This window comes from Alligator mississippiensis, chromosome 11 (assembly GCF_030867095.1).
Source record: "Alligator mississippiensis isolate rAllMis1 chromosome 11, rAllMis1, whole genome shotgun sequence".
In the NCBI taxonomy this organism is placed as follows: Eukaryota; Metazoa; Chordata; order Crocodylia; family Alligatoridae; genus Alligator; species Alligator mississippiensis.
Window position 1 is genome coordinate 4,877,374 of NC_081834.1, and position 24,711 is coordinate 4,902,084.

Here is a 24,711-nt window from a genome sequence, read left to right on the forward strand (position 1 = left end):
AACTTCTTTACTGTCTGAGCCCCCAAGATCTGGAATAGACTTCCTCCAGAGATGGTGCAGGCATCTACTCTGGACTCCTTTAAGAAACATTTGGACATTTATCTTACTGGGATCCTTTGACCCCAGCTGACTTCCTGCGCCTGGGGCAGGGGACTAGACTCGATGATCTTCCGAGGTCTCTTCCAGCCCTCATGTCTATGAAATCTATAATAAAACTTTACAAACTGTAATACAAGAAACACTTCATCCTCACAAATGTTCCCTCTATAGTGGTTTTGAAACTGAAGCTATGCTTCCATGCCATACACAGATGCAAGTTTCAAACAGTTGAAGGTAAACAGGATGCTAAGCAAATGGAGTTGTATTCTAGAATACTTCCATCGGTTAACAGCTGAGACCAAAGCAGACTAAAAACTTGCAACTTTTGGAGCCATAACCTGAAGCAGCTGTGAGAAGACATGCAGGGAGAAAAAAAAAAATCAAACCTACAAGGAGAAAGTAAATTTTCAAAACCAAAAAGTATCTCTATTTCTTGTTCACTTGTTTTCACCGTTATTGTAAATGTATTTTCTAATGAGTACCTGTTTTACATGTTCCATGATGAAAAAATGGCTAGAATCTCTGTCAGCTTAGAAACAAAAAGGAAAATAAGAATTTTAATGATTTCCTGAAATCCCTCACAAATGGGTAGGAAAAGACTGCAGAATATTAAAATCAGAGAGGAACATTAAAGGAAGATCCAGCATTGTGGCTGCAGTGCTCATTTGCCACAACCATTTTCAATAAAATTAGATGCATCAGCTTGCATTTTCATTATGTAAAGGGGGGGGGGGGTTGAGAGAGAGAGAATCCATTTAAATGTAAAAAACTCAAAATGAAATACTAACTGTGTCAAAGGGAAGAGGTTCTCATGTTTAAATTGAAGAAAGACTGTACAGCTGACCAAGATTTCAAGCATATGGTGAAGTTTCTGAACACGATGAATTTGTTCCTGCAGACCTACTGATGAGGAAGTGAAGTAGTCCTGGAGAGAAAAAGACATACTTCAGAACAAATGAACTAGCAATCTTTCTTCAAGGTCACTCTTGTGATCAGTTAGGCCAAAACTTTACTAGTTGGTGCTTAGTGCCCTGTACATAGGAGTATTACCAACTACATCATCTTTTAAGCTCAGATACATGTTGACATTTTATCCACACAGCAACTTCAATTTTAAATGACAAAATTTCCATGGTTAAGAATGTGAATCTGAATGAATACGCCTGTCATGTTTTGACAGTGCTCACTGCAAACGCATATCAAACACCAAGTCAGAGCACTACTAACTTCTGAAAAAAGACGGCAGTTAGCTGTGTTAGAAGTCATTTAGAAGGCATGGCAAGCTGGCACCTTAGAGACTAACTTGTTTGGAAAGACACGAGACCAGCTACTTTGTCAGATGCTACATTACATTGTAGACTGTCAGCTATAAAAACTTACGTCTCTCCAAACAGGTCAATCTCTAAGGTGCCACCTTCCCCTACCTTCTGGCTAACTTCTGAAAAGCATCAGACAACATCTTCAGGGGTACTGTAATGCACAAGCAGCTAATTCCTATCACCAGCATCAATTGTTTTGAAGCCTGCATCTCCACAGCTAAATTAAAAAAAAGTCTTCCCCATTACTGAAGAAAAATTAAGAGCCACAGCCACTCAGTTGAGAAGTGAATCCAAACTGGGAGACAAGTCCCTATATAAACCTGGGGATAGTTCTGTTATACTTTTCAAGTGATAGCAGCACTTTAGTTTATGACACTCAAGGTTGACAGGTAAACTTTGATCTAAATTCTTTTTACTCTCCTCCCCACCACAGCTAAAGAAAAATAAGCAAGTCTTTATAGCTAAAATAGCTTTACAAGGTTAAGAGCTAGGTATCATTGCAGAATACATATTATGGTGCAGAAAAAAAGTTTTAGGAATTTGGAGAGAATAATTAACTTAAACAAGAATATGCCAAGAATGTTGCTTCCCAAATAAAAGATTTGCGAGTATCTCACCAGGTAGGTTAATGTTGCAAGTTCCTGGCCTGTAAAACAAATATAAATGCTTAAAAAATAAAAATAAAAAACCCATAAACAAAAACATTATACTTCAGACAAACAGTTGCATGGGAAGCCACTGAGGGAGCACTCGAATCACCACACCTCTTTGTATTTTCTGCTCTATGTACTAAAAGAAACACTGACTGGAAGTATCTACCACAAAAAAGACCATGTTTGCCTCAGAAATTCAGAAAGGCAACAGAAGCGGGGTGTATCAGATGTCAGGACCAGTTAGGCCACCATAGCTATTCAATGTTATCCATGTTTTAAGAACCACAGAAGTAGCAGCAGCAGAAAGAGAGGTAGGGTACTTAGGGAGAATGACTGTAGGCAACCTGGCAGTGTGGTAGAGATTTGGGAAAGAAATTGGGTTAATAGAGAAGTCCTGAGGAAAAATAAGAATAAGTGACAACAAATAAGGAAACAAAAAACACATAATGAAGAAACAAAGAAAGAAAACAGGATGGAAAAGAAAATTGCAACTCTATTAAAGTAACTTTAAAGTAACCTTGCTGCCTGCAGCAAGGCAGCAGCCCTGGACTTCAGGAGGGTGGACTTCAATGAGGTAAGGAGAATAGTCAGGGAGGCACTGAGGTCCCGGAGGGGACGGGAGCCAAGTGTCCAAGAAGAGTGGTCGTTCCTTAAGGAGACGATCCTCCAAGCCCAAAGGGAGGTAATCCCAACACAGATCAAAGGGGGCAAGAGGGCACAAAAGCCCCCATGGCTCACCAAAAGCATATGGGAACGTCTCCTAGCTAAAAAGGAGGCGTACACCCAATGGAAGGGAGGGGCCATCACCAGGGAGGACTATACCTCGGTTGCTTGGGTCTGTAGGGGGGCGGTCAGGAAGGCCAAGGCAGAGATGGAACTGGGACTAAAGACCCGGATCAAGGACAACAAGTCCTTTTTTAAATACATGGGGAGTAAAAAGAAGGTACCGGGTAACGCGGGGCCTCTGCAAGACACGCTAGGAAATCTGGTCATCACACCAGACGACAAAGCTAACCTATTTAACAATTTCTTTGCCTCCATTTTTCTGAGCAGGGACCAGGTCACCCCCCACCCCACCAGGACCACCGTAGGCCCCAGGGGAGGTGCACCCAGGCCTAGGGTCATTGAGAATCTACTCAGGGAACTTCTGGAGGGACTGGACATATTTAAATCAGTTGGTCCTTATGATCTCCACCCCAGAGTGCTGAGGGAATTAGCAGAGGTCATTGCGGGACCCCTGGCACAGCTTTACGAGCACTCGTGGTGCTCTGGTGTGGTGCCAGAGGACTGGAAAAAGGCCAACATAGTTCCCATTTTCAAAAAAGGGAGGAAGGAGGACCCAGAAAACTATAGGCCAGTTAGTCTTACCTTGATCCTGGGTAAGCTTTTTGAGAGAATTATCCTGGTGCATGTGTACGAGGGGCCAGCAGGGGAGATTATGCTTAGGGGCAACCAACACAGGTTCATTAGAGGCAGGTCCTGTCAAACCAGCCTGGTGGCCTTCAACGACCAGGTCACAAAGTCCTTAGACGCAGGGGTAGCAGTGGACGTAGTTCAAATTTGCAGACGACACTAAGATTTGGGGAGAAGTGGACATGCTGGAAGGGAGGAATAGGCTGCAATTGGACCTGGACAGGTTACAGGGGTGGGCGGATGAGAACAGGATGGGTTTCAACACTGACAAGTGCAAGGTGCTGCACCTGGGGAAGAAGACCCAGCAGCATACCTACAGGCTGGGGAACTCCCTTCTCGTCAGTGCAGAGACAGAAAAGGATCTTGGAGTCATTACTGATGCCAAAATGAACATGGGCCAACAGTGTGGGGACGCAGTCAAGAAGGCCAACCGCACCTTGTCGTGCATCCACAGATGCATCTCAAGCAGGTCCAAGGAGGTGATCCTCCTCCTCTATGCAGCACTGGTCAGGCCGCAGTTGGAGTACTGCGTCCAGTTCTGAGCGCTGCACATCAGGAGAGATGTGGACAGCATGGAGAGGGTCCAGAGGAGGGCCACTCACATGATCAGGGGGCAGCAGGGCAGGTCCTACGAGGAGAGACTACGGGACCTGAACCTGTTGAGGCTTCACAAGAGAAGGCTGAGGGGGGATCTAGTGGTCATTTACAAACTAGTCAGAGGGGACCAGCAGGCACTGGGGGAGTCCCTGTTCCCCCGAGCACTACCAGGAGTGACAAGAAATAACGGTCACAAGCTGGCAGAGGGTAGATTCAAGCTAGACATCAGGAGGAACTACTTCACAGTCAGGGCAGTTAGGATCTGGAACCAAATTCCAAGAGAAGTGGTGCTGGCTCCTACCCTGGGGGTCTTTAAGAGGAGGCTAGATGAACACCTTGCCAGGGTCGTTTGACCCCAGCATTCTTTCCTGCCAGGGCAGGGGGTCGGACTTGATGAGCTGCTCAGGTCCCTTCCGACTCGACCAACTATGAAACTTTTTTTTTTAGAAATAATCTTACATTAGTTTTTTTTTCAAGGTGTTATTTCTGAATGACTTACACTTAAAAAAATATATTGTCAGTATTCTTATCTGCCTCTCCTCCCTCCTGCAATCCCTTTTTAAACTACGGAGATGGAGACCATTATATGCAAAAACAAAACAAAATAAAAAACAGCTCTGTAAATAGAATACTGATGTTCTACTCCAACTTCTACATCCAGATTTTTTTCAGAGTAAAAATGGATCAAAAAGGAAAAGTTACAGCCTACTTATATAAAACATAGCTATTTTGAGATGCTTTAATTTTTCTACTTAAGAGAAAGAATATACTTCAAATGGAAATAAATTATTTTTATCGAGCAGATATTATTAAGACCAAGGTGACTGATCATTAGAGAAGTTAAGATTAACAAAAATCTAGAAGGTGATGAATTGTTTGGAAAAAAAGTGATCTTTTCCTGTAAATTTTCAGCTAGCTCCTGAAACCGCACACTTACCTATGAAACAACTGACGTAATCTTTTTTCATTTTGTCCAGACCAATCTCTAGAAGCATTTTAATTGGAGTGATACCAGTGAGGGAAATAGCCTCCATTGTTCCATGGTAAGACTGTTGAATCAATTTGCTTAGTAAACTGCTACTCCCTTGATGAATCTAAAAAATAAGACTTTTTTGTTTCATCTATAATATTACAAGAAATTTACAATATAGGATACCATGAAGACAGGACCAAATAGTGAACCGTTTAATAACCAAACTCTACATTATTTGTGAACTTTTCCTCATTTCTACAGTAATTATATCTTGATTTTAGCATGCAACCCAATACATATTTTTCATGAAAATGTAATCATGCAGCACATACGTACCCATGGCTGTATCTCACCACATTTGAGGGATTTTATGGTCATTGTGAAGCACTCTACCAAGTCTTGATAGGAAGTGACACCTTAAGGGAAAAAAGAAGGTCTTTTTGTATCTTATTTATAATGGTTACAGAAACATCTGTGTATTTATTTAGCTCACTGAAAATACTGGTCAGCACATGCCACACAGCTTCAAAACCCCCATAGCTTTGCTGCTAAGAATAGACTAAAAATAATTTAAATGCATGTTAAACGAACCAAAAGGTCTACCACTGCACCATAAAGTTGTCAAACAGTCACCGTGAACAGGTTACCCAGTGGTCCTCTATGGATAACAACCCTATTCAAGGCCCAAAAAGCCAACAGTAAAAGGAATTCTGCTTATGGCTAGCATAACAGTACGTAAGGAGAGAGGTAATTTCTCAGCTAAATCCCAGACTATATCAAGCCTTTCAGAGTCCAGTTCAGGCAACAAATTGAAGTAAACAGTAGGGCTGTGCGAGGCTTTGGACAGAGCTTTGGATCCAGAGAAGCTTCAGACGCTTTGGGATCCGAAGCAGCACCTCTGGGTCAAACCACTGGCCTCATTAGGCTTCCAGAAGTGGTCTGGAGCTTCCGAAGTGCTTCGGAACTGCCTCGGAGATCCAGCCGTAGCGTATAATGGGGAAACAATAAAATTTCTATAACTTCATTGTTTTTTGTCCGATTTGGATGAAATTTTCAGGGGTGGTAGACTGTAGAGAGGATGAAGCCTGCCAAGTTTCAAGAATATTGGTGCAGGGGTTTGGGGGGAACTGCACCCCAAATTCTTGAAAGCAAAACTCCTGTCACGTCTATGTGTTATAACACAGGGGGGTCAAAACTGCAGGGCTGGTAGCTCTCGCTGAGGCCACAAAGCCTGCCAAGTTTTAAGAAGACTGGTGCAGGGGGTTGGGGGGAACTGCCCCACAAGCTGCGGACAAGCAAAACTCATGCCATGGGTGACACTGCGTGTGTTAAGGTGCAGCAGGATGACAGCTGTAGGGATGGTGGCCCCTGCTGTGGCCATGATGCCTGTCAGCTGTCGAGATCGGTGCAGGGGGGTTCTGGGGCCCTACACCCCTAGCTGCTGACGGGCAAAACTCGTGCCATGGGTGCTTGTGGGACTGACTGTGTCTGTCCTGGGGAGTGGGAGACACTACCAGGGGCCTGGCTGCTAAGCTACTGTGTTACCAGTTACCAATCAATCAATCATGATTCACTCAGGGACCAGCTCAATACACAGAACCTAACTAATGTAGCCAGTTAATTGCCATAAATTAGCACCTTCAAAACCAGGTTAAGGAGAGGAAATAATGAATACAGACAATCAACTGCCACCATGTCACAAGTTTTACCTGTCAGCAGCTAGGGCTGCAGGGCCCCAAAACCCCCCTGCACCGATCTCCTCGAAAGCTGTCAGGCGTTGTGGCCGCAGCAGGGGCCACCATCCCTGCAGCTGTCATCCCGCTGCGCCTTAACACACACAGGGTCACCCATGGCATGAATTTTGCTTGTCCGCAGCTTGATGTGCAGTTCCCCCCAAAGCCCTGCACCAATCTCCTTGAAACTTGGCAGGCTCTGTGGCCTCGCCAGGGGCCACCACCCCTGCAGTTTTGACCCCCCACCCCGTGGTGTAACACACAGCCGTGACATGAGTTTGGCTTTCAAGAATTTGGGGTACAGTTCCCAAACCCCTGCACCGATCTTCTTGAAACTTGGCAGGTTTCATTCTCTCAGCAGAGGCTACCATCCCTGCAAGTTTCATCCAAATTGGACAAAAAACAACGAAGTTATAGATATTTCATTGATTCCCTCATTATACCCTATGGCTGGATCTCCGAGGCAGCTCTGAAGCTTCGGCCAGATCGAGGTGGAAACCCAGTTTGGAGCTCCGGATCAGATCACTGCCATCCAAAGCAACCAGATCCAAATCCAGATCGGATCGCTGCCAGCTCGCGCAGGCCTAGTGAACAGACACCAATGTTTACAGATGCTCTCTAAAAGCTACTATATACCCTTTTCATTGACTGATGTAATTAAGGAACAAATATTTGTATTATGCACCAGAAGAGGTCTTCAGGTGATGATACTGTTTGAGTACAGCATGTTGATGCAGAGAACCTTTCCAGTCGTCTTTTGATGTTATCAAGGCATTGATTACGATGGCACATGGGAAAGAAATGGCCACAATATCAAAGTCAACCTCACAAGTGAAAATGCCACTTCTATGCCATTACTCTCACATGATATTCCAAAAGTAATAATGGATATTATTAGTATGACTCCATGACTGCAAACAGGTTTTCAGAAACTCTTATCTAATTTAAATAAATTCCTGAAACACGGTAAGATGCTTTAGATAAAGAACTATACCGATTATAAAAATGACAATGAATTTGGCAAAATGAAAAATATATACCAGAAATTTTACAATTCAGCAGCCTTTCCTAAAGCATAGTTTAAAGGATGCCATCTTTGATGAAACACTCTCCTTTTAAAAAATAACCACTGTGAAGAGTCAGTAAGTCTTTAAAGCTTGGGAAAAACGTTACATCCATCTCCCCAAATAAAAGCAAATACAGAAAATGTACAAATTTACAGAACAGTGGGAAAAACAGCAATACACTTACTTCTTCTCATTTTGCACCACAATTGTTCAGCAAAATCCAGTTCACCTCGCTCACTAAAGAGTGATTTTATTGAACTGTCCACTGCAGCAGTGTCACATTTGACTTTCTGAAAAAGAGGTGTACTTCAAAAAACTACAGCAAAAGAAAAGCTTAACATTTCTTAACATTCAACAGTCCATATAAATCCAAATTCTCTCCAACAGACTAGCCTAATTACAAGATTTTTCTTCTCCATCCCAGGCAGTAGTTCTACAAACTGATATTTCATAGTAATAATATTTTTTTAAGTCTTAAATTAGGGATTAGCTACTGTCCTAACATTTAAAAAAAGGCTAGTTCCCAGCCACAAGAACAAGATGAATATCAGAGGAAGCGTTTTGAGTCAGCGCAAAGTAAGGTTTGACTAGAATGTTTATACAGGATGAGTAAAAACAGTCTTTGTCTCCCTCAAGCCTGTCCTTCTGCCATGCCTTATGATTAGCTGTATTAGTGTAACTATAAAATAATAGAATAACTGCTGCAGTGATAAAAGCAGAGAAGCACTGGTACTGAATGCCCCATCTGCTGCAGAGAATTTACAGATGATACGCATTTTATTTTTTTTTGGGGGGGGGGGGGTTGTTTTTCATATATATCTTGCAATGCTACTCTAAGCAAATGGTTGTTTTCCTGTACTCTTGATCTAGAACAAAAGTGTATGGCTTTGTTGGTATACAGTCATATTTTACCGCAGTCTTCAGAATAAAATGGAAAATGCACTTATTTGACTGAAGTTATCTACAATAAGAAAAAAGTCTGGACTATTTGTGGGATGGAAGGAAAAGAGACTTAAGCTATTATTATCCTCAGAAAGGACTTTAAAACATGGTCTGAGTTTCTTTAATGGATTAAAATAATACCACGAAGCGTGACATAGAACTATATGTGCCGTACCTCTTTTCATTCTCCCCACTGAACCAGAACTAGCAAAGACAGAGAGGCAGTAGCGTTATGGTCAGGTGAGAGGGGCATCAAAATTGTCCACCATCCCCAGCAGCAAGAGCAGCCCCACATAATGTTGCTCTTGCATCAAGAACTGGTGCACAGACACCAAGCTGCTGCTGCTTGAAGAACAAGAGCGGGGATGGGAAAAGCATGTGACAGTAGCGGCAGCGGCAATAACAGCACCAGCAGGGTGCAGTAGCAGCAGCTCCCTCCAGGGACTGTACTAGATAGGACTCCTGCACCTTCTGCCCCCACACCCCAACAGGATTTGCACAGGGTGCAAGCCACTTTTGTCATGTCACTGCAGAAAGGCCCCGGTGTAGTCACATGTAACATTATTAAATGTACAACCCTTCAGGCAATTTGAGATTCATCTGATTGTGTAGGCATCAATAGACACAGCTTTAAACGTTTTTTCTACATTCCTCATGATAGCAGACAGCTCGTGAACACTGCAATGTTGGGGCGGATGGAGCATCCCACAGGAGCGTGGGGACCCCCCCCCCACGTGCTCGGTGGTGAACCCGGAAGTAGACCAGAAATCCTTCCAGTCCACCAGGGAGCATGCTGGGCCCACCCCCCCACATGCCTCCCTGGCTCAGCGATCAGCTGTGGGGGGACCACAGGTGCCCCCCCTGACCCAGGAGGCATCAGTCGCAGAGTTGTGGGGAGCATGGGAGGGCCCCCCAGCACACTCCTCAACAGACCCGGAAGTGCTTCTAGTCCAGTTCTGGGTCTGCTGCCAAGCATGTTAGGGAGTACCCTGTGCTTCTGGGGACGCTCCATCCGACCCAGCATCGCAGCATTCATGAGCCATGCCTGGTACCTTCAGGCATGTAGAAAAAACATTTAAAGCTATGTCTATGTCCGAATCATCGAGTCTCTACGAATCAATTTGGAGGGTTCTGATTTGATTCGGAGATATTAAAGGGTCTCCTGATTCTATTCAGATTTGGAGATTCAGCCACCAAATCGGGCTGAATCTCTGCCGAACTGAAATCAGGGACCGAAGCTTTGCCCAGCCCTAATATTTTTTATTGGACCAAATGTTAGGAGGGATACAGACAAGCCCTTCTTCACATCTAAATAGTTTCCTGCAAGAAGGTACCAGCAGCATAAGACTGGAGGCAAGAGAAGGGAGTCAGGGAAGGTTAAAATGATGCAATCCCAACAGACAGACTGAAAGAAAGGAAAAAAGGAAGCAAACCCAATTGGTTTCCATCCCTCAGAGCTGTCAGATGTCCACTGAACAAGATCACAATTAGCCTTTAATGTTGGTTGTAATGGTTAAAAAAAAAAGAGTGGAAGAAATGTTTAAAAGACAGAAGGATATTTTTCAAAAGGTACATGTGACATTTTCCACTGAAATGAGATACCAAATTGTCACGTGTCTTTAAAATCTCTTCCATTGTTGTTACTTAGCAGAAATAGCAAGACACCTTAGTATGCATAAATAACTCTACCATTTCAGACTAGTATGATGACACTGAAAAAATGAAGTGAGGTTGGCTGAAAATTCCACATACCTCAGGATCATTTTTAATTACTGCAGTATTAAAACCATCCAGCTTACTCTTTAAATCTGGAGCAGGGGAAAAAGAATTGTAAAATTAAAAATTTGTACAGCTGAACAGCTTAAACCCCTGATATGCAATAGTACAATAAAATTAACACACAGTATCTGATTATCACACAACTCTTTGTAATTTCTTCTCTAAGTTTCCACAATTTAAAAATAGATACTTAGAGTCATTTGGATTGCCAAGGGCCTCTTCCTGGGGTTGTGAAAAAATCCTCCCCTTCTCTTTTGTGTCCAAGTATTTACATATGTTTTACATTTCACAATACTGCTGTGGTTGACCCACCCTTCCTAGGAAAAAAAAAAGCTAGGTTTTTTTATGTTGAGAAACATCACAAAAATTCTGCATTTAAATTATTCTTGTTCTCAACTATTAAGTTGCATAATAGCAGAATGTGTTATACTATTTTCATACTGTCCTTGTTAGATAAGTTTCTATCTGAGGGCCCCTTTTTAACAATAGTTTAATTTGTTTTCTCACCTATAGGCACAACTTGTTAATAACTATCCTCTAGTCACTAAAGCTAAGTATAGGCAGTCAGAAAGTCTGAGGCTGAATTGATTCAATCTGCACGTTAGTTGAAGCTGTGTTGATTGAACACACAGTCACTTTTGATTTTGGAAATGCAGCCGTATGCCTGTAGTGACCCAGGCCAGAAGCTAGGGTGCACTAGAGTACATCTTCCTGCTCAGCTGGAGCAGACAGCTTGGGCCAAGGCAAACCCATCCACCCTGCGAGGGAAGGTTTGTCAGGGAGGTGCAAAGCATCCTCAGATGCTGGAGGACTGTGAGTTAACTTGAATCTGGAGGGGAGCTGGGACAGACGTTCAACAAACAGATTTAACCTAAATCAGTTCAGTCTGATACTACATCCAACCAGATTTATTTTAAACTCATTTCAGTCATTTTGAAAGTGGCTGATGTGCACTGAACTTCTGTTGTGTTACAGGTTGGAACCGGTTTCCTATCACTTATACCATTTTGTGTGTAATTTCTGTCCCTAGCCTAAGGGTGAAAAAAAATGTTCCTACTGTTTAAGTGTTCCACCCAGGAGAAATCTTACAAATGTTGCATTCTCCTATGCCTGAAGAAGGGTGTGTGCCTGAAAGCTTGCAAATAAAGAAATTTTTTTTTTTTTGCAAATATCTAGTTAGTCTAATAAAAGATATCACCTCTGCTACGAGTTCTGATTCCTACTGTTTAATCCACATTGCTGGTTTGCTTCAATACACATTCATTCTTTTAGGATTAGAGGACAGGCATTAGCATTGAAATTATCTACAAATCATCGTACAGTCTAAAATAAGACAGGCTACATACACACACACACAGATTATAGCTACTTTTTTAAACAGACAAACAAACAAACAGATAATGTCTACATGCATCGTGTGTGTAATTATATATAACACACAAATTTTATATTACATATATAAAACACAGGTATAAAAAAATAAAAACACATCCCTCTTAGAGTTATTTGTAGATAATTTCAGTATTATACTAGAAGACTCCCCCTGCACTTATGTTTTAGATCCAGTGTCTATTATCTATGTTTATGAAAACTTTACAGCAGGGGTCGGCAACCCCTGGCACACATGCCAAGCATGGCAAGTGAGGCTATTTTGCTCGGCACGCCACCACCAGCCCCAGCTCTGGGCAGCTCCTACCAACTACAGAACCTGGGCTGCTCCCAGCAGGCAGCTAGGAAGTTGCAAGCCCTGCTGCAAGCAGCCCAGGCTCTATGGTTGGCAGCAGCTACCCAGAGCCAGGGCTGGGTGCAGCAGGCAGGCTGCAAATAGCTGCGCCAGGCTCTAGCATCAGCTCTGTACTTGTGCGTGCATGCATGTCTCAAAGCAGGCAGTGGGAGGGGCCTGAGGCAGTGCAACCCTGGTCTCTCCGCCACTCCCAGCACAGAGGTGATGGTGGGGCTCCAGAGTCAGCACAGCTGTTTGTAGCCAGCCTGGGCTCTGGGCAGCTGCAGAAAGCAGCGGCAGGCTGCAAACAGCTGTGCCAGGCTCCACAGCTCCAGCATCAGCTCCATGCTGGTGGTGACTGCACATGCAACTTGGAGCAGACAACGGGAGGGCTGCACTGCCTCAGGGCCAGACCCTATTCCCGCTGTCCATTCTGAGGAGCGCAGTCACCGCCAGCATGGAGCTGATGCCGGAGTTGGCTCCCCAGGGAAGCAAAGGGGCTCCAGCAGGCCCCAGGGCATTGTTGGGTCAGACTTTGTCCAGTGGCCCAGCAGCCTGGTTCTGTGCACCCATGCATCTGGTTCTGTATGTCTGTCTGCCTCGTGTGCACACGTGTCTGGTTCTGGATGTGTGTATGCATGTGTCTGTTCTGGTTCTCTGTGTCTGTGCACATGTGGTTCTCTGTGTGCATGTGTATGTGCCTGGTTCTCTCTCTGCTCTTTCTCTTATTTCTCTTTTTTTCCCTCTCCCTCACTGCAACATCCTTAACAAAAAAAGTACAGAACAACAAAGGCAACATTTATGATTATTAAATATACTAATATGCGGTGCATCCTGCCATGTACACCCCCCCCCGCTTTTGTTTTTCTGGCATGTCAGCACTCCGGCACCTTCCAAGGTAGACATTGTGGGTTTTTAGGCACTCCGGCCAAAAAACATTGCCTACCCCTGGTTTAGATTTTCTAACAAGATGCTTTTGCGCTTGCTGGTCATAACTCAGTTAGGCACTAAAGAAAAAAATTATCACAGCATCCCAGAAAAATCAGTTACTTTAGAAAAGCAACAGCTACGATGTTTGTGTTCGTTCTGAACTCTAAATCTGTCAGTTTTTTTAGAAACAGTTCCTATTTTTATTTAATTTGATTTTCCCTCCTATTCTCCACAAAGGTAGAAAGACTACTATACATTCATCAGAAGAGTTAGGTGTATGGCCTAAGTCAGTAACCTATTTCTGGAATACTTTTTATGAATCACAGCGCATTACAAGTTAGCACGTCCAATTCTAATATCTTAATGTGGAATTTCGAGCCTCTTTCCGTTTCTTTTCAACAAAAAAAAAGTGCTTACAAGATTTACTTTCCTCTTTACAATCTCACCCAATCATAGCTTCTTATATTAAACAAATACCATCCAGAAGTTCCTGCACAAGTTCAACAGGTGATTCAGGTTCTAAAGGCTCTGGCCACTCAGTCACACCAGTCTTCATGCCTTCAGCCAAAACCTAGCAGCATACAAATTCCAGAATAACTAACTTTGTTTGTTCTGCATATAGCATACAATACAAAAATGAATGTAAATGTGTCAACAAAATTAAGTGCTGTATGAAACTTCTACCATCAAGAATTTGAGATGCAGCCTTGAATTTGGGATGCATCAACAATCTGGCATGAAATCCTATCAGACTAACCCTGCATTATAAATTTCTGAGATTTCTTGACTAGAGTGCTTGATTCCACATTTCCTGAAGTTGTAGGGAAATGTTTGCAATTTGCATGCTTACATAATTTCCAAAAAACTTTTAAATAGCTCTGGAATTCCATACAAAATAGGCAACTGAAGCATGAAGATTTGATTCCTGACATACAGACAACCACAACTATTTGAAATGAGGATCTCATGTGTTTACTTACCAGGAGAAACTGCAGTTCTCTATACAGCTGGTATATAGGACTCCTGGGATCTCCCAATGCCAGCCTGATATTCTGAAAATTTGGAAAGGCCACATCAGACCCTAATTTTGAAATTAAAGTTTGCTAAAACTCTAGCTGATGGAATTTAGATTAACAGAATTTAATACTGAAGTTATAAACATACCTTACTGCTAATGTAGTAATTGAATAAATAATGTAACCACTAAAAATCAACTTAATTTCTGTGCTCTCTCTGTGTTACTCATAAGAAACAATGACAGGAATGTTGCACTTTGTAACAGGGAACCCTCATCCTGTTACTGGGAGAAGGGTGGGGGACAGACAAGACCTGCAAAGGTCTTTAAGGAGAGAGTTTTTGCTGCTCAGAGAGGGGGAACTGTGAGCAGAGACAGGGAATGGGATGCAGAATAAAGGGAATGGAGACAGGGTTTCCACAGTCACTAGTGGCCCTACAGCAGGTGCAGTAAACCCGAACAGGGCAGAACTGCCCAATGAAAGAACTCTGGGTATGACAGGGTGAACTGGCCAGAAGGGGCGGGGCTTAGGAGGGGACAGTGAGGTGAGCCCTATTATGTAGACGGAGAAGCCTTTTTTCCTTTTGCTTTCCTTAAGTTTACCCCATGGTGGGGACAATTCTGAGTACCATCTGATTTTGGTTTTGTAGGTCCCCAGAAGGACTGGGTTTTCTCTTCCTTTTTTTTTCCCCTGACTCTCTATGTTAGAGACGACTACCACCGAAGGAGGACTGGAGGCCACACAGGGTGTACCTGGGTGGAAGTCCAGGTTCTGAGTGTACAGAGGACAAGATGGGGGCAGGCTAAAGCCAAGAGGGCCAGAGTCTGTGTCCTAAATGCAAGACAGGGGCAGACTAAGGGCTGAGGAAGCCAGAAACTACACCGCAAAGGCAAGACAGGAGCGGGCTAATGGCCAAGAGGGCCAGAGCTTGAGCCTTGACAGAGTGAAGCATGATTGAGGAGAGGCCAGGGCTGAGAAGCTGGGCCAGAGCCAGTGGATCAAGTCTTAGGAGTCCCCAGCTAAAGCAACCAGCAGGCCAAAGCCAAGAGGGTTGAAGCCCGTACAAGCTGATGTCTGGATCAAGAGTAACATCTGCGAGGCATGGAGAGTACCCTGAATAGCCAGAGCCATGTGGCTGCCAGGTGGCATCAGTGCCACCCTGATGATTGGACTCAGAGCCTGTTGCATGCTTACCAGTGTTGCTGTTGAAGTGAGAGGAGGCGTCTGCAGAATCTTGTCCACACTGTTCCATGTGATATCAACATATATATTACTCTCGGATTCTACAATAGTGTCTTCCAATGCAGTAGACCTCATGAGCTCATACTGAGCAAAGCCTTTGGTGGTCACCTATAATACATATTTTTAAACAGATTTATTAAATCAAGTCTCACTACTCTCAAAAGCTATTTTCACCAGAAAAGTTGTATCACACAGTTTGCAAAAAAAATCTGAAATGCTCAAACAGAATAGATCTGGGCACAGTTCCAAACAATATGAAACACCTTTAAAAGAATTTTAAAAATAAAATTTGGCTTGTGTCAGACAGACAATGCAGGCGTTCCATAGGTTAGATGCTGCACATCTTTCTTGGTTCCTGAATTAGCAGGACTCTCCCCTAGACTGAGACCAAGTTATAAACACCAACTACAAAACTTCTTAAAAACCTCCCCAAAAATGCACAATCATCTAACTTGTAATTATAAACAGAAATACACAACATGGAAGAGCAGAAGAGCAGGAAAAACCCACCACAGATGAGTGATGCCTGATTTTGTGTGCCTTTTTGAGTTCTTCTAGAGTTGCAAAACAGGTTTTATCAGCTATAGGACCTTGAAAAGGAAAAGAGACTTTCAAAAAATGTTAACCACAACTTGAATGTCATGCTTAAATAGTGACACTGTTCTGCAGAATGCAATGATCCTTCTTGCTTTCGTACAATCAATAACAAAAATGAACAATGATATTTAAATATATAGTAAGCTTCAATTACCACAGCACAATAGCATAAATGGAAGCAATTTACCATCTTTAAGAAGTTAGCATGTCAGCCATGGCTGAGCACAGACCTGCATAAGAATTGATTATATTGATTTCATGGTAAGAACTGGATTTGTTTGGCAATACCTTTTACTGGACCAATTACATGTTTGCATCTATAGCTTAGTTTTATACAGGTTTATATAGTTTTTCTATATAGCTGGTCCAATATTCTCTGGATCATCAGAGTTATACTAGCGTTCCTTTGATGTCACTTTAAACTTAAAACACACTTTAAAATCTATTTGTTTTTTTAAACACCGCTTGTCCTAAAGGGAAGATATTCTTTTTTTATTGTAAATGAACATTTGAATCACAGAGCAAAGGTGAGCAGATGTCATGGAAAAATACAACAGTCCCAGTCATAATACTTTGTCATTCCTTCAGACTCCCCTTACTTAATTTTGTGTATATCATTATAGCTAGGAGAACCTTACCATTACATGTAACTGTATGGAGATTGATCCCTGTGACTTTGTTCCCAGTTTTGAGAGGTTCAGCTCCTAGCCAATAGGTGTGTTCAGGATCAGATCCATCACATCTTACCCACAGGGGAGGAAGCACAATTGGGTTGCTTATTTTCAAATGGGTCATGAATGGATTTTGCGTGATTGTATACAGTGAAATCAGCTGCCTAGATATAGAAAATAGAAAAGAAAAAACATTAGCAGGAAAGCACTCATTCAATCATTTTCTAGACTGAAATAGAATGAAACAGTAAAAGTGATATATTGATCTTAGTGTATTTTACAAAGAAGGTCAGTCTTGCTATTCTCATTTTATAGGTAGGAAAAAAGGGACACAGAAGTGGCAAGTAAATAATAAAACATTTCGTTAAAGAATTACAAACCCACCCTTTATTTAAGATACATCACATATAAGTTTAACAAAGTTCTTGTTGTTTTAAACTCATTAAAATCATTTAAACCTTTGAAAATTCAGTTTTTCAAATTAATTCTATCTTATCTTTCATTAATAATTTTTTAAAAATTCAACCACTTTATCTTGGAAAAGTGACCACCACTTTGAGCTGAAGTTATACATCAAGAAAATATTTACATTCTAAACTTACACAGTAGTCACCCCATGTGACTTAATGAGACTGGTCAAAAACACCTTTCAAAGAGTAGGGCTTTAGTATATCATATCTTCAAAGAACATTTCCAATGGGTATGAATCCCCTGCTTTTTTTTTTTTTTTAATAAATAAATATAATCATCTCCCCATTAGTATATAGACACCAAAAAGTTGCTGATTTTATGGGGTCAGACAAAGTATTCTGGATCTGATCTAACATGCAAAAAATGTAAAAAGAAAGGAAATTCTTCTTTAATGCCTATACAGAGTAAAAGTCACTTCAGCACAAAAGGGTCAACATGTATTTACAGCCCCAAACTCTTTCAATATTGAGCCATGCAGTCTTTAACGCAAGCTGTTAAGTCATATAAAAACTACAACCCACTTTGTCTACACCAGGATTTTACTTTAGGTTAATACCACATCTTTCTTTTCTAATGAAGATGAGATCAATTATATGTTTTTATCACTAATAAGGAATCTTTCCATCAATTTCAGTGTTCTCTTCCTGGCTCATGCTTTTGACAGGCAGTTTTGTTTTTTTTTAATAATGGTGAAGATAACACGAAAATATGAGAAACGTAGATATTTCCTTGCTTATCTTACAATCTGTCTGAAATATATATTTGTGCACAGAATTCAAGCTGTTTTCCAAATTCCTATGATTTGTTTATTTTATAATAAATGAGTTATATTACTGCACCAGAACGTACTCCCATCTTGAATAGCGCGAGCTCTTTCTAAGCAAAATGACAACTTTATGGAAACTTACTTTGCTCTTGTAACAGAAACAGCAACTGGTCCAGAACTACTGAGTTGCGAAAGCCCAGGAAGATCAGTAGTGTTTATTTCAGGTGCTTCATTTTGATCAGTTTCTTCATGTCCCTTCAAAGAAACGCACACATAGGTTTAAAGATTAGAGTATATTTGAACATATTTCCAGAGAAGTTGAGAAGTCTAGATTTAAATAAACCAACGCTTACCATTTTCTCCATAATGAATATCATACTACTCCCGTTCCAGAAACTTTCAACAGGACTTTTACAACCCTCACCAATAAAATGTACTTGGACATCACTCTGACAAAAGAAAAGAAAAACTTTGTTAACATGCTGCATTTGGGTCACATTCAGAAGACACTTTTATATTAAAAGACTTCATTACACTATAAAATATTTTCTTCTCCAGTTACAACCATGAATTAATCCAGACTTTTTTCACCTTGAGAGAAAGTAGCAAAACTTCATCTCAAATGCAAAATACCTCACCATGAGCACATGATGTCTGTACTCTAATTCATATTTGATAATGATTTCTAGAAGGAAAGTTTAATTTGATCCATAAAGACACGTAGCATGGGACCCGAGAGAATACCCTCTTCTTACGGAATATTCTTGCAATTGCAGTCTGTGGTAATATCAAGGGGGAAACCCCTTGGCAAGAGGGTTACTCATAAGAATTGCTCCATAAAGGGAGAGCATACTTGGGAATTAATTCCCAGAGGACAAATTCCCAAATACCAAAATCAATTCTTTTTTCAAGGTGTGCAGCATATAAGACATTCTTGCTCAGGCTCTTGAGTGTGAATGAAAAAAGGAACCCCAAAAGACTGTTTTTTTCATTATGGCAGGGTATTGTACAATTTGTCTAGTCAGTTATTTATATTACTATTTTTTCTAAACATCAAACTTGCCTTGATCCAACGATTACATTCTTTTCGTCCTACACACTCGTTTTTGTTATAAAATTTAAAACAATCATCTATAGAGCTTTAGAATTTTTTAAAATAAGATAAAAGTATTTACCTCAAAGGGAAATGGATCTTTGAGGATACCTTGCTTTCCTTCAGTATAAATTCTGAAAAATAAATGATATATTAACTTTTTTCCTACCCAAATACTACATTCATCTGTAAAAGCCAAAATAAGACTCAAATATCAGTGTAATATATTGGACACTGTTACCTTCTATGTATGATAAAGACAACTCAGTTCGAAGTGTCATCTTTGAAGCTGATATTCTCTGCAACTTTTTAAATAAGTAGCGTTAGCTAATTTAAGAACCTGCAAAGTTTCACATTTAACTCCTGCCAGCGTCTCCCTGACCGTTTCTGTGGTTTCACAACCATAGCACCTGATCCTGCAGACCCGTACTAGAGTTAACAGTTCTCCAGTTCAAAAATCTAGACAATATATTTCCATTCTTTCAAAATGTTTTTCTTTGTCTTGTTGTACATGAGATACAAACAAAGCAGCAATATAACAATAAATAAATAAATAAATAAATAAATAGATGACAGGTGAATTCAACAAACAGAAAATATTTTTAAATCCTATTATTCACCAATCTCTCAGCTACATTAAACTTAAGCATTATTTGCAATGATAGCAAGTAGTAACTGTTCAGATGGAAGAACAGTATTTGACAGATAGCGCCCCTTTAAACGCTCATCTTGAAAGATCCCAATGCACTTTACAGGCTGTGTGTGTACATATCACTGAGCTACACCTGGAAGGCAGAAGCAAAAGTACTAAGTATCTAGAAGGGTGATCTTTGTTCATGATCAAAACAGGTTTCAGATCTCATCCAAAATGCCAAAGAATCTGAACAGAGAAAAAACAGCACTCATTCTACTCAGGGTCTCCTTCCAGACCCATTTGTGTTATCAGAACATCTAAAATATTATCTTAGGTAATTTATTTGATATTACAGGTTGCCAGTCAGATAGGATGCAGATCCTAAAATACAGTGGAAGACTGCAAACATCCTATTAGGCCTCCCTAAGACTTGTGCTTTTGGACCCACTGTAATTATGATTGCTATTTACCTTGAGTGAACTAATGCAGCTGTACCTCCTAATGTGTAACCTGTGTCATAGGGTACTCAACATTTCTTTTTTGTGATACCCTGCTCTATGGGCAGTCTGCCCAGCTCTTTCCCATCATGCCTTGATGTTAGTTATTATACAGAATGCAGACAGGTGCCCTGGTCTTATTACAATGACCACCCGGATTGTGATCCCAGCCTTACGGGCCAATTCCATGGCTCCATACCTCCCCTATACCATGTCCCATGCCTTGCAGATGGCATCCTTACTGATGTTCTACCACTTGCTGATGCAGCCCCCCTTTGGGCCTTCCAACCCCTTGGCCTCTCTCAGCCCCACTCCAGACCTCAGACCTCTTGGTCTCTCCATACAGCCCCTTCCTGGGCTGCCAAACCCCTCGGTCTCCCTCTCAGCCCCACTTGGGTTTCCAGACCCCTTGGTCTCTCCTCTGGCTGCTTTCTGAGCTCTCAAACCTCTCAGTCTCGCACAACCACTCCCTGGGCTACCAGGATCATTGGTCTCCCTCCTGGCCCCTCTCTAAGCCACCAGCACCTTTTTGCCCTCTTGTCCTGGACCCTTTTAATTCTCCACTTTCCCGGACACTATCCAAGCCCTCGGACCCCTCTGGTCCTGCACTCTATCCCCCAGCCCCTCGCTGGGCCACTGGACCCACATAGTCCTGGTCTTCCTTGCCAACTGCTTTTCTGTTGGGGTATGCTCCCCTAGCCTTCCCCCTCCATAGGGTAACCCACAAAACAGTGGGAACTGAGGTTTTCTGGTGCTCCATCCTCGCCTTTCCTTGCAGCAGCCCATGCGTGGCATTTCATGGAGACCACCCCACTACAGGCAGCCTAACCACACTAACCAGCCCCAGTAGGGTAGTTTCAGGTCCTACCCAGGACCAGTCTTCAGGCCTACCTGATCTTACTTGTCCCTCTCTGGGCTCCCTCTAGATGTCCTATGCCCCTTCTGAGCTGCTAACCACCAGGACCCCTGGCCCTGGCTCCATCTCCCATCCAAGGCCTCCATCTCTGGCCCCCCAGATCACTCTCAGACCCCTTTCCTCGACTGCTCCCCTCAGATGACCTAGCACCAGCCATCATCATACTGGGCTGCATGCCCCTTGACCTCTTCCTCTTAGCTACGGCTGCATAAGGACCTTCTAGCCTCTCCTGGGCTCTGGCCCCATCTCATGCCCATCAAGAATTCCAGGCTCTCCCAGCTCTGGCAGTCTCTATTCTACCCTTCGGCTCCTCCTGGGCCTTGGCCCCAAATAGGCCAGTTTAAAATCCCAGGGTCAGTCTTCTGGCTGTCATCTGGCCTCTCATCTCTGTGTGTCCACCCTCTTGGGCCCCTCCATAGATTGCTCCTTCTCTCTGGGCATGCCAAGAGCCCTCCATAGGTCTTCCCCAACACAGTCCCTTCCTTCTGGGCTCATCCAGACCCCTCAATAGCCACCCTCCTCACTGGGTCTCCCCAGCCCCTTCACTAGGTCTCCCAAAGATTCAGCCCCTCAGGGCTCACCTGGCCCCTCAACAGGCCCCTGTGCACTCAGCCCCTCTGTCTGGGGTCATCTGGCCTCTCACTAGGCCCCTGTACACTCAGCCCCCTTCTCTGGACCCCCACACTGCATCCCCCAGGAACCTCCTCCATCCCCTTAGTTCTTACACAAACCTCCAGATGTTTTTCTCCTTGCTGGCATTGGGGAGCACCAGCCTTCCTGCTGGCTGATGTTCCCTCACCAGCTCCCAAGATGTTACTGCCAGCCCAACAGCCTTGCCTGCCGGCCCCTGTGTCAGCTGACTGATAAGCATGTAGACCTTGCAGCGATCGGCAGTATGGAAATAGACTGGCTTCATGTCCCCCAGCCTGCTCAGAGGGTGAGGAGGACAGTGCTACAGAGGCTGCCGTAGCAAGGGCCCCATAATGAGCTCCAGAGGGCTGGGGGACATGGGGATGGGTGGGAGAGAGGGACTGCCCTCACGCAGAACCTGATGGATGTAGATGAGGGCAGTGGAAGGCAGGGCAGCCTTAACCTCCTGGAGTAGGCAGCACAGCACATGCAACATGGATACCTCCATGCACTGGGCCAGTACGGCAGCATCTGCCCAGCCCTGCTTGGCACAGTCCGGGAGGTCCCGGATACAAGTGATGGGGGCCAGGACCATCCTCTGGTGCACCTAGGGTACCTCTGTTGCTGGCACCACCAGCTGTGGGTTTCTCAGCAGGGGCTCAGCGATGCGGTCAGTAGGACCTGGAGGTGGAGACCAGCCTCCAGGCCCTGAGGAGGTCCTGGTAGAAACCCAGCAGCTCTCCCAGGTCCCGCATGGAAAGCCCTCACAGGTGGAAGAGCTGCTGGTCATACCCCTGAAGACGGTGGAGGAAGGCGTGCCCCAAGTGGCTCCATGCCACGTGGCTACCAGCACCATAGAGGAGTCTCTGCAGGGCCTGGATGGTTTGGATAGGGATGATCTTGCCTCAGGCAGGGGGTTGAATCAGATGATCTCTGGAGGTCCCTTCCAGCCCGACTTCTCTATGATATTCTTTGGGGAAAGGGGCATCTGTAGCTGTTGGTCATGGGAGTGAGAGGCATGGCCTCTGAACCAGACCTTAAACACAAGAACTGAGAGAGGAACAGTGGGAAAATCCCCTGGTCAGACCCAGTTCACTCTCCCTCTCAGCATCTGCTCTCTGCTGCTTTGTGACACAGGGCCTTTGGGTTCAGCAGCTGTTCTAGGTTTCTCCTAAAAGGCTCAACCACTCAATCCATACACAGTGTGACCCTGGTGCTTCAGGGTGTACACCATGTCCACAACTAGGGATCTACCTAAATCACACTTGAAGTGCACTGTGCAACAGCTCCTTTAATCTTGATCTTTTCGCTGCACCAACTGGAAAAGGGCCCCCAGCAGCCCCACTGCTTGCTCCTGATCGGCTGAGAGGCAAAAACCAGTTTTGACTACCCTGGTTTTTGCCTCCCAGCGGATCAGCAGCGAGCGGCAGGGCTGCTGGGGCCCCTATGCCAATCAGTGTGAGGAGGCAAAAACCTCGGCATATTTAAAACTGCCATTTTGGCCTGCAGGCCAATCAAGAGCAAGCAGCAAGTGGCAGGGCCGCTGGGCCCCTCCGCTAATCAGTGGCAGGAGAGGCCTGCGGCAAAAAGAGCAAGATTAAAGCGTGCTGCACAGCACACTTCCAGCGCCATTCAGGTCAGAGGTGGGCAATTATTTTGGGCTTAATGAGTTTTGGTGAGTTGTCAAGGGCCACAAGGGTAGCGCCGCCCTTGACAGGTGCCCTGCCCCCGGTCGCCATCTTGGGACTGGAAGTCCTGCTCCGAACCCCTAACCTTTGCCACCACAAGTCCCTCCCCTTGCCCCCAGAAGTACTCCTTTTGGCAAGAGGGGTTTGCCATCTCGGAACTGGAAAAAACCAAAATAAATCGTATACTAAAAATCAAACATGTATTATAACACATTTTATTCCAAAAGATATTTTTGTCCTTATTTACATGTGTGTTTGGTTTAGGTAAAGGTGATCGCAAAATACCTCAAAATAAAGTCTTACTCCTGTAAGTTGTGTGTAGAGGACGGTTGGGGGACTAGATCCGTGTGTGGGGGGGGGGGGAAGGGCATCGTGTGGGTGTGTTGTGTGAGGAAGTGGTCTGCGACTGTGCTGGAGGCGGGGGTTCAGTGTATGGAGGGAGGGTGGAGAGGGTATATGGGTGTGATTGTGTGTGGAAGGGGATGGGTGTGGGGTGTGATTGTGTGGGGGGAAGACTGTCTGGAAGTGGGGTGCATGTAGGGGGTGTATGGTTGTGATGGTGTGTGGCAAGGGGGGTGGGGTGCGATTGTGGGGGGAAGACTGTGTCTGGAAGGGGGTGTATGTTGGGAGTGTGTGGCTGTGATTGTGTGTGGAAGGGGGTGGGTGGGGGAGTGTGAATGTGTGTGGGGGGGGGGAGATGTATGTGGAAGGGGGATGGGGGGGTGTGATTGTGGGGGGAGATGTGTGTGTGTGGGGGGGGGGGTGCACGGGACACGCGCGCGCGGCGGTGAGCGGCCCCGCGAGGCCCCGGCCTGTGGCGGCCTCCCCTGCGCCTTCCCCCGGCGACCGCAGACCCCGGCCACTGCTATGGAAGTCAATGGCCGCCGCCCCCCGGCCGAGACACACGCACAGACTCACCGCAGCAGGCGGTCGTGCAGGCCGGCGGCCGCGCCGTGCCTCAGCGCAGCCGCCATCGCCAACGGCCGCCGCCGCCGCCTCAGCCGAAACGCGCGCCTTCCCGCCCCGCCGGAACTACACCCGCGCCGCGCCGCGCCGCACCGCGCCCCCGGCGGGACAGAAACGCCTTTTTTTTTTCGCTTGACGCACTGGGCGCAGCGCGCTCCCGACCCGCCACTCCGCGCACAGCCGCTTTTACAAAAAAAACAACACTTTTATTACAATGCCTTTCAGCCTTCCCCGCCTCCCCGGAATCCCTCCGCCGAGAAAATAGTCCCCATGCTGCTGTGGCCCTGAGGGGCGCG

At 44.3% G+C, this 24,711-nt stretch overlaps 1 protein-coding gene across 1 annotated transcript in view; it reads right to left on the reverse strand.

Moving 5' to 3' along the window:
- The window catches only part of ZWILCH (zwilch kinetochore protein), a 28,361-nt gene extending 3,764 nt beyond the window's left edge, over window positions 1-24,597 (reverse strand). The window contains exons 1-15 of the mRNA XM_059714537.1: window positions 24,368-24,597; window positions 19,167-19,218; window positions 18,345-18,440; window positions 18,134-18,246; window positions 16,722-16,918; window positions 15,997-16,076; window positions 15,439-15,594; window positions 14,209-14,280; window positions 13,706-13,799; window positions 10,549-10,604; window positions 8,039-8,144; window positions 5,391-5,470; window positions 5,019-5,175; window positions 2,036-2,064; window positions 888-1,024 (exon numbers count right to left, since the gene is read on the reverse strand). Coding sequence (XP_059570520.1) covers window positions 888-1,024; window positions 2,036-2,064; window positions 5,019-5,175; window positions 5,391-5,470; window positions 8,039-8,144; window positions 10,549-10,604; window positions 13,706-13,799; window positions 14,209-14,280; window positions 15,439-15,594; window positions 15,997-16,076; window positions 16,722-16,918; window positions 18,134-18,246; window positions 18,345-18,440; window positions 19,167-19,218; window positions 24,368-24,423 — 1,481 coding nt within the window. The 5' untranslated portion in view covers window positions 24,424-24,597. The remainder of the gene's footprint in view (window positions 1-887; window positions 1,025-2,035; window positions 2,065-5,018; window positions 5,176-5,390; window positions 5,471-8,038; window positions 8,145-10,548; window positions 10,605-13,705; window positions 13,800-14,208; window positions 14,281-15,438; window positions 15,595-15,996; window positions 16,077-16,721; window positions 16,919-18,133; window positions 18,247-18,344; window positions 18,441-19,166; window positions 19,219-24,367) is intronic.
- Window positions 24,598-24,711: the final 114 nt, after the last annotated feature.